The following is a 10,512-nucleotide window of genomic DNA, read 5'->3' on the forward strand; positions in this document are numbered from 1 at the left end:
TTTATGTTTATTAATTGATATAGCATAAAGGGAATCTTTTCTTTATTAAATCCAATAAACATAGTTTATAAATTATTCACTAAATTGTCAAAAGATTAAGTAAACCACGTTTTGGAGCTAGTGTATGTTCACATGTTTTAGGGAGAATAGATTATTTTATATAAAAAATATTGTTTATGCTCATTAAGTTAATATATTTATATATAAATGCTTGTTGTATAAATGGTGTCTTTTTATGTATTGTATCACGTGTAATACACTAATTATGTGTGTTAAAATGACTTTGATAATATATATATAATATTATTATATCTATGTTTTGTATAAAAGCATTAAATGTTATGACTAAATTTTTATTTGTACTACTTTGGTATTTTTATTATTTTTTTAATTCATGTTTTTATTGTTTTATAGGATCAAAAATCAAATTAAATTCGAATTTGTAAATTTCATTGTAAAAACATTAATTAATCGACTAGGTACCAATTTAGGGTATTGTGGGGGTGCTAACCCTTCCTCACATATAACCGACTCCCGAACCCGTTTTAAATGAATCTTTGGTAAAAACATACCAGCTTTTGTCTTAAAAAATGATTTTTCTTAAAATTGTTTTTAAAAGACGATTTTAGGTATTCGACCTACCTAACCTAAATGTCGATGGCGACTCTATCCAATTTAATTCAAAATCACCAAATTTTCTAAAATTAAAAGTCGTAACTGCTTTTAAAACAATTAAACGATTGTCCCTGCCGAAAAACGGTTACGACAACATTGTATATATACATTATCAATGATTAAAACAAATTATAAACAAATATTATTTTATTATTATCCATAATATAAAAAAATCAATTTATTAAAATCCAGCCTATTAGACAATCATAACATCATCTTTAACGATTTTCGTTTCTTTATAAATTGAAAAAATGAATTGGTTTAACTTTTTATCTTCCATTTTCTATTATTTTAATTCTTCTAGCGATAGAGTGGGATTTGCCTTCATAAAATAATCACTCACAAATCAAAATGTTGCAAAAATTCTAAAAATATTCATCAATTCTTCTCTATATATAGAAAGATCATTGCTTATTGACTCCATAAGAATTATAGGAGTTTATTCCATAAGAGTTGTCTGCAACCATGAAAGCTTTCCTTTCTTTCTTAGCATTCCTGTCACTTCTCCTAGTAAGATAATTTTATATATTAATTTAAAATAATTCTTCACGCTTTCTTTTATATATATATATATATTGCTAATTGTATATGTTATATGGATGGAGTTTGCAGCTGACACCATTGCAGCAGCTAGGTAAGATGCTGGAGAATATTGGAGATATGTAATGAAAGATCAGCCTATGCCTGAAGCATTCCAAGGCCTTGTTCGGCTCGAGGAAGAGACGATAACTGTTGGGGATTTTGAACTCAGACCGAGCATCAAGTCTTACGATAAAGATGATGCTAGTCTTAAAAGAGAGCGGAAATCATTCACTAGTGATTTTGAACAGAGATCGAGTACCACAGCTTGTGACGGCAATGATGTTGATCTTAAACGAGTGAAGAAATCAATCACTAGTGAATTTGAACCAAGACCGAGCATCACGTCTTATGGTTAGAAATCATTCACTAGTGATTTTGAGTCGGAACTAATCACTACTTCTTTTGGTGGCAATGATGTTGATCTTAAAAAAGTGAACAAAACATTCACTAGTGAATTTGAACCAAGACCGAGCATCACATCTTATGGCAAGAAATCATTCACTAGTGATTTCGAAGTGAGACCAAGCACCACTTCTTATGGCAACAATAAATCAATCACTAGTGAATTTGAATCAAGACCGAGCATCACGTCTTATAGTCAGAAATCATTCACAAGTGGTTTTGAGTCTAGACCAAGCACCACTTCTTATGGTGGCAATGATGTTGATCATAAAGGAGTGAAGAAAACATTCACTAATGAATTTGAACTGAGACCGAACATCACATCTTATGGTAAGAAATCATTCACTAGTGATTTCGAACCGAGACCGAGCACTACTTTTTACAGTAGCAATGATGTTGATGTTAAAGGAGTGAAGAAATCTTTTACTAGTGATTTTGAAAAAAAGATCGAGCACCGCTTCTTATGGCCAGAAATCATTCACTAGTGATTTCGATCCGAGGCCAAATAACACAGCTTATGGCGGCAATGATGTTGATCTTAAAGAAGTGAAGAAATCAATCACTAGTGAATTTGAACCGAGGTCGAGCATCACGTCTTATGGCCAGAAATCATTCACTAGTGATTTTGAGCCGAGACTAAGCACCACTTCTTATGGAGGAAATGATGTTGATCATGAAGGAGTGAAGAAAACATTCTCTAGTGAATTTGAACCGAGACCGAGCATCACGTCTTATGGTAAGAAATCATTGAGTAGTGATTTCGAATTGAGACCAAGCACCACTTCTTATGGTGGAAAAGATGTTGATCTTAAAGGAGTGAAGAAAACTTTTTCAAGTGATTTTGAACCGAGACCGAGCACCACTTCTTATTGCCAGAAATCATTCACTAGTGATTTTGAACTGAGATCGAGTACCAGGAGTGAAGAAATCAATCACTAGTGAATTTGAACCGAGACTGAACATCACATCTTATGGTCAGAAATCATTCACTAGTAATTTTGAGCCGAGACCAAGCACAACTTCTTATGGTGGCAATGATGTTGATCTTGAAGGAGTGAAGAAAACATTCACTAGTGAATTTGAACCGAGACCGAGCATCACGTCTTATGGTAAGAAATCATTCACTAGTGATTTTGAACCGAGACTGAGCACCACCTATTTTGGCTGCAATGATGTTGATCTTAAAGGAGTGAAGAAAACTTTTCCTAGCGATTTTGAACCAAGACTGAGAACCACTTCTTATGGCCAGAAATCATTCACAGGTGATTTTGAACCCATACCGAGCATCACTTCTTACTGTAAGAAATCATTCACTAGTATTTTGAACTGATACCGAGTATAACATCTTATGGTGGCAATGATGTTGTAAGAATACTCTCATATGTGCTTTATAGAAAGCACACGAATGAGATGGTAATATAATTACAACATGATGCTTATGTGTGCTTAGAATGTCTATGCTATTGTAAAAGGTGTGTGTTTCCCTATGAAATGTTCTATGAATCCTATTAATAGCAGAAATTAAAATGGATTCTCAAATAATTTGGAAAAAAAATATCAAATTTGCTTTATGTAAATGTAAACTTCGAATTGAACATAAAATATTTTTATAACACTGACGCACTGAATGTTACAATGCAATATATATTGCATCGTAACATTTATTCTGTGAGTTTTGGGACTCAAGTTAACCTAGGTCTTGGGGCTGAGTATCATGAAAAAGACACTTAATACAAATTCAATATTCCGGGACTAGAATAAAATTGTCTGCCGGGAAGAAATGGCAAACACCGGGCATTCCAGGCTCGATCCCCAGCACACGGAACGACACATGGTCGTGTTTCCATTGCGAAGTATCCATATGACAAACGGCCACTGCCGTCACCCGATCTCCGTTATCACCACCCAATGATACCTTGAACACTTTGTTTTCAGTCTCTTGGGTATGGCAATACAGTATAGCATAAGGGTAGGGCATCGTGTGACAAGCCACCATCCTCGAAGCCAGTACCTCGTCTGGTTCTTTTAGTATCGTATAGTTTTGGAAAAGGGTGCTCGACTTCGTATGATGTTCGGTTGCGAAGATCTTGATATCAGAGTTCAATCCGATGATACTTATAGCAAAATCAAGCATCGATCCTATCGACGTAGCGCAGAATTTGATCTCCCCTTTGATTGCCGGAGTTTCGCATTCTCGAAGTGTAGCTTCCATTGCTTTGGCCTGGGGAGAGTCTTCCGAGAAAGAAAAGAACCGAAGCAGATTAGGGAGTTCTGTTAATGAGAAAGGAATGGCTTCTGCTTCGTCCCGAGGCAAAAATCGAGGCGATGTCGATGAGTCTTTCTTTCGAAAATATATGGACATCGAGTTCCCGACTTCAAGATCTTTCAAGGTGAAAAACACCATCACTGATTGATCCATGTGAGATAATGAATCTACCCTTCCATCCGCATACTGCAAAAAGGTTTAATCCTGTAACTAAGTTCTAAACATCAAAAGATCTTATAGCCTACAAATTTTCATGTATCGATTAAGCTCTGATAAGAAAATTAAAATTTGAATTTGGAGAGTTTGGCGATATTACCATGACCAGTAGGAGGAGGAGAAGAATGTTGAAAGATGCATATTTCATGCCCATTTTTGTATAAAAATTTCTTCCACTTTAAGCTATATATAATATATCTTCTCAATTTATAAAGAGGAAATAGTTATAAATATCGGTAAAGTACACGAATGATCCGGCTATAGGATATTACTTTTTTTAGTCCTCGACTACAAAAGCTACATAATTGTCTAACTATTGACTGTTGTTTTGTTCAATCTCTCGACTATTAAAAATTATAAAATGTTCACTAGACTATTCATATATTTTAAAACTATTCATTTTCTTTTAAAAAAATTGATCGTCGTCTAAGTTAGACTTTAACATGTTGATATGATAGTCATTTAAGATTTTGAGATTATATTTTATCATATCTCAATCGGCAGGTTAATGTTCAACTCAAATTGCGGTTAATTTTTTAACGAAAAAGAACAAGTTTGGAATATATAAAAAGTCGAGTGACTATTTTATAATTTTTAGTAATCAGAGACTCAACAAAGCAACGTCCTATACTCGGGAGATTATTTTATAATTTTTAATAACCGATGGACTCAATAAAATAGTATTATATAATCAGAGGATTGTTTGTATACTTTACCCTATTAATTTATACAAAGATCGTATATAATTTTTTTTTTTTTGCTAGTACAAAGCCAACTACAAGATCTTATATAAAATATATACACTATCGATACATCAATTATAAATCATTTTATAAAATATTGAATCAATCATGGCGGAAAATATCAATGATCAAAGCCGAAATACATATCCTGATTGAGCCTGGGACCTTATCTTTCCACAGACCATCTCCCTCACCGACAGTGGGATGATTATACCTTCTGTCATTGAAGAGTAGAGTGTGAGTGATGATGATTATACCTTTAAGTAAAAATTATAAAATGATCTTTCAATTACAAAATGTTATTTTATTAAATTTTTTGACTATTAAAATTTATAAAATGGTCACCTCATTATTCATATGTGATATGTTCAAACTCGTTCTTTTTCATAAAAATTGGTGGACGTCTAAGTTGTACGTTAACTTGTTAATTGAGATATGATAAAATATGATCTCAAAATCGTTTGAGTTGTATTTTGTGAATCAACTCTCCATTTGCATTATATCATTGAGTCCGTGTTTGAAACATTATGCCATCGAGTTAATGCTTGCAAACAACGACAATGTCAGTACACATAATTAAAATATGATCTTATCATATCTCAACCAATAGGTTGACGTCCAGCTCAGACGTCCCTTAATTTTTTTTAACGAAAAATAATAAGTTTATAACTTTTAATAGTCGATGAACTCAACAAAACAATGTCTTATAATCAGATGATCATTTGTGTACTTTACTTTTTTTTTTGTTAAATATTGGTGAATATGATATTCTGACACGCCAATGACATCGTCGGTTAATATGTGTTACGTTATAATTATGTATCTCCAACATGTACAATAAGAATATAATGTTTTTAGAGAAAATTAGAAAAGTTTTAAATTTTTCACTTTCTTCAAAGTTCTGAGAAGAATAATACGATCGATTTCCATTTCAGATTTTGAGTGTACCAAATTTTAGAAGATATTAAAGAAAAAGTATTAATTTCGAAGATTAAACGATATTATTTTTAAAACACTGATTACTGTGCGATACAATTAAACTTTATTTTATTTCTATTAATTAATTTTGAATCAGTCCTAATCTTTGATAGAGAAATAGTTTGATGTTTGATGTTATGCTTGAACTGATGTATTGTTGAAACGTTTTTGAATGTGTGAAAACGCCAAAATGCATATCTTGATTGAGCCTGGGCGTTATCTTTCCACCTATACATGGTCTCATATTTATATTTAAATTCAACAATAATTCTAGATGGGCATAATCTGTGTAAAGGCGACAAAAAAATAATACAAAACAAAGAATAATTGAGGCCAAGGGTTTCGAGGAAAACGGATATTTTCAAGATATTTTTCGAGGAAACAAATATTATATTCGGGTTTATAGGTCAAAAAGAGTGAATTAGAAATTTTGGATCTAATGGTCGTCGACAATAACGATAGGCAGGCTATTGTGGTGAGCAGCTATCGATGTCAACTTTTATTAGATTCTTAGCTTAAATTGATATTTTATCTATATTTTAAGAGTTAAATTGATAATTTATCTTAAATTTAGGGGTTAAATTAGTATTTTATCTAGTTTGGGTCAAATTAAAAATTAACCCCTTTTTATTAACAAGCCACACTTTCAAACTAACCACGTTTAACATCTCAGGGACCAAATTGTTATATATCGATAACGTAAGTGACCAAATAGTTATAAACTGATAATGTAAGTGACAAAAATATTACTTTTTCTAAATTCAATAAGCAAAAGTGAAAACCTATGAAATTAAAGTGACCATTTCTATAGTTTATTCAAAAATAATTCCTATACAAATCATGATGTGAGTAAAATATTTAAAAAATCATTATTTTTTCTATATATAGAATGGAAAATTGTTTATCAACTCCATAAGAGGAGTTGTTTATTGCATTAATAAATCATGAAACTATTACTTCCATTCTTTGCATTTCTGTCGCTTCTCCTGGTAAGCAAATTATATTAATACAACCCAATCCAAATTATCAGTGCTACATTTTGGGTTTACGGGGACGACAAGAATCTAAAAGTAAAGAAATCGTCGTCCTTTGACGAGGATTCTGAACCGAGACCAAATGTTTCGGCTTACGGCAATGACTCTAATCTGAATCGAAAGAAGTCGTCATCATTTGCCGAGTATTTCGAATCGAGATCAAATGCTTCAACTTATGAAGAAGATGGTAGTCTTAAAGGAAAAAGAAAATCATTCACCGATAATTTTGATCAAGAACCAAACGTCAGTGTTTATCATGAGTGAAAGTGAACAAGAACATGTTATGTTGTACTGTCTATTAGAATAAACTCGGAATAATCATCAGACTAAATTGTGTAGAACAATGTTATATTCATGGAAGAAAGAAAAAAAATCCATGGTATTATTAAGTAATAAAAATAAGTTATTATTTAATATATATAAGGCATACAATTTTATTTTATCAATTTAATTATTTTTTCATAATTTAAGGTGATTTAATAGCAAATTAGTCTTCAAGTTCTCAAATTATTTATGCCATTTAACTGCTTTGTCAAATTTCTATAAATATATTTAAAATCTATTTGATTAAAAGATTTTAAAATATATATTTTTATACTTTTATAAACAATACAATTTAAATAATAAAATATTATCATTAAAAATTAATAAAAAAAATAATTCTCAATAGAGAAAATAATAAATAATAATTGCATGAAGACGAAACGTTAAAATAATAGTAACTGTATACCAATAATTGCATACGAAACGGTCCCTTTGCCACTTGTGGTCTAACGCTCGTTGGAATTAGATATTTTAAAACCATTTCTAATAATTTTATTTTATGACACATTTTTCTTTATTTTTATAAATATTTTTTTTAGTTTTTAGTATCTTTTATCTTTATTATCGATTGTTTGGTCGTTTTTTTTGTTAATTTTTATGGTTGTTTAAATCGAAATTACTAATCAAGATGTCACTTATTTGTTATTATATTAATATGTTCGCTTCAAAAAAATTTGTTGATATGTCATACTTTGCACCTTCAGATCAGATTTTGAGATAGATATCTTACGATTATTAAATCTGATTTGTGATTGTGATTGTGATTGTGATTGATCTCTTAATAGCTTAATATGTTATTGTGATTCCCTTGTCAAATATATTTATACCCATACTTTATTTGAGTTTTCAAAAAAAAAAAAAAATTGTATGATCTTTATATAATTACAAAACACTAATTTTTTGTGTTTATATGAAATGTTTTAATTATAATTATCAATTCAAGACTAATTTTTTATTCTAAAATATCTAGTTCCAACCAGCGTTAGACCACAAGTGGCAAAGGGAGCCTTTCGTATGCAATTATTGGTATACAAATATCAGTTATTATTATTTTAAAGTTTCGTCTGCATGCAATTATTATTTTCTCTATTGAAAATTAATTTTATTATTTTCTTAATGGTAATAATTTATTATTTAAAAAATATTAGTAATAAAAAAAATATTTTTAAAAACCTAATCGAATAAATTTTAAATATATATTTTATAAATTTTATTTATTTAAAATAATTGTAATTAAAGTTTAAAATTTAGGGTAAAATACACAAAATGATCTTCGACTGTAGGGTGTTGTTTTGTTGAGTTATCTGATTATTAAAAGTTACAAAATAATTCATTGACTATAGATTATTGTTTTGTTGAGTCTCTTAACTATTAGAAATTATAAAATGGTCACCCGATCACTCATATATTCTAAATTCATCCTCTTTTGTAAAAATATTGATGATAGTCTGAGGTAGACGTTAACATGTTAACTGATATATTATTGTCGTTTAAGATTTTAAGATCATATTTTATCATTTCACAGTTACTAGGTTAATGTATGACTTAGATTGTTATCAATTTTCAACAAAAATGATGGGTTTAGAGTATATGAATTGTCAGATAACCATTTTATAATTTTTAATAGTCAGAGACTCAACAAAGTAATACCCTATAGTCAAAAGATTATTTTATAATTTTTAATAGTCAGTGAATTTAATAAAATAATACTCTATAATCAAGCACCGGCGGAGCCAATGTACTATGAGGGGTGTCATATGACACCTCAAAATATTTTGGAAAACAATTTCTTTATAAATTTTGTTTAATTTTTAAAAAAATAATATTAACATATTTAAAAAATATTAGTATGTTTGATCATAAATTGATACCTATTTTTCATTTTCATCTACTTGAAAAAATCTTCATATAATTTTTAAATTTAACACTTCAAAATAATTTTTTTCTAATCTTGATACTCCAAAATAATTTTTTAGCTCCGTCCCTATAATTAAGATACCATTCATGTTCTTTATCTTGTTGTATGACCATCAAAATAATTTTAATGAGACTTCGAGTACTATTATAGTCTTCATTTTCCAATATAGCCAAACCAACTCTTTCCTCCTATAAATGATAAATCGTAATTTGTTTTCAATAAAACTTTTCATCGTCAGGATTTGGCTAAAAGTTACTGAGTTTTCGAAAGAGAGAACAAATATACATTGAGATGGGAGATATGGGTGGTCGAGCTGAAGTAGAATTTGGAACTATGTCTTCGGATATACAATAATGGCCGTCGTTAAATGTGCCATTGAGCTTGGGGTTGCCGATGCTATCGAAAACCATGGAAGCCCCATGCCACTGTCCGAGTTAGCTGCCACCCTCCGCTGCAAACCATCACGTCTTCACTGCATCATGAGGTTCCTGGTCCATTATCAAGTATTCAAACAAGAACCCATCGGCCAACACTCCATTGGCTTCTCATTGACGCCATTGTCTCATCGTTTGATAAAACATGGAGAAAAACCATGGTGCCCTTAATACTGTTAGAATCCAGTCTTACTACCCATGGCATAGTCTCAATGTTCGAGTCCTTGAGAGCGGTGATATTTTACCATTTGAAGCAGCAAACGGGATGGATCTATGGAGCTACACCGAGGCAAACCCTGGTCATAGCAAACTCTTCAATGATACGACGGCTTGCAGTTCTAGACACACGATCTCGGCTATACTCGAAGGATGTCCACAAGTGTTCGATGGTGTTGAAAGCTTGGTCGATGTTGGTGGAGGTAATGGGACTGCTCTGAGTGTTTTAGTTAGCAATTCCCAGGGATTCGAGGCATCAACTTCGATCTCCCTCATGTTTTCCGCTGTTGCACCAACATTTGACATCATTGAAAACGTTGGAGATGACATGTTCATGTCTATCCCAAATGACACATTTTACCCTTCATTTCAGCAACGTATAACATGTTTAATCTATGAATAATGCTTTTGTGAATTGCAGTGGGTTTTGCACGATTGGGACGATGAAGAATGCATTAAAAATGCATTAAAATCCTATAGAAATGTCGAGAAGCAATTCCAGAAGACAAAGGGAAGGTCATAATTGTGGATGTAGTGCTGGTAGAAGATAACAAAGGCGACGAGCTAGAATTCGTAAGGTTGATGTTAGACATGCTGATGATGGCTCATACTAATGTCACACCTTCATAACCTTCAAGCCCAAACTGTCATAATATCAGAGTTAAGGTCTGACGGGACGTGCAGCCTTAGAAGCTTCTTAACACTTATGGGTCTTCTCTGCGAC

General features: G+C 31.4%; 3 protein-coding genes across 3 annotated transcripts; 2 read left to right on the forward strand and 1 right to left on the reverse strand.

The window, feature by feature from the left end:
- Positions 1-1,452: 1,452 nt before the first annotated feature.
- On the forward strand, positions 1,453-2,989 carry LOC120142804 (paternally-expressed gene 3 protein-like). The gene is made up of 4 exons (XM_039157301.1): positions 1,453-1,530; positions 1,614-1,989; positions 2,090-2,494; positions 2,577-2,989. Exons 1-4 carry the CDS (start codon positions 1,453-1,455, stop codon positions 2,987-2,989), a joined length of 1,272 nt encoding a protein of 423 aa, XP_039013232.1.
- A 260-nt stretch (positions 2,990-3,249) lies between these two features.
- LOC120142712 (BURP domain-containing protein BNM2A-like) lies at positions 3,250-4,307 on the reverse strand. The gene is made up of 2 exons (XM_039157227.1): positions 4,242-4,307; positions 3,250-4,111 (listed from the first exon to the last, which is right to left on the reverse strand). The coding sequence occupies exons 1-2, from the start codon at positions 4,293-4,295 to the stop codon at positions 3,398-3,400; spliced, it is 768 nt and encodes a 255-aa protein (XP_039013158.1). The 5' UTR covers positions 4,296-4,307; the 3' UTR covers positions 3,250-3,397.
- A 5,114-nt stretch (positions 4,308-9,421) lies between these two features.
- LOC120142805 (probable O-methyltransferase 3) lies at positions 9,422-10,311 on the forward strand. Its single transcript, XM_039157302.1, has 2 exons — positions 9,422-10,104; positions 10,210-10,311. Exons 1-2 carry the CDS (start codon positions 9,718-9,720, stop codon positions 10,309-10,311), a joined length of 489 nt encoding a protein of 162 aa, XP_039013233.1. The 5' UTR covers positions 9,422-9,717.
- The last annotated feature ends 201 nt before the right edge of the window (positions 10,312-10,512 follow it).

The sequence above is a fragment of the Hibiscus syriacus genome, unplaced genomic scaffold, assembly GCF_006381635.1.
Source record: "Hibiscus syriacus cultivar Baekdansim isolate YM2019G1 unplaced genomic scaffold, ASM638163v2 tig00110831_pilon, whole genome shotgun sequence".
Classification (NCBI taxonomy): Eukaryota; Viridiplantae; Streptophyta; class Magnoliopsida; order Malvales; family Malvaceae; genus Hibiscus; species Hibiscus syriacus.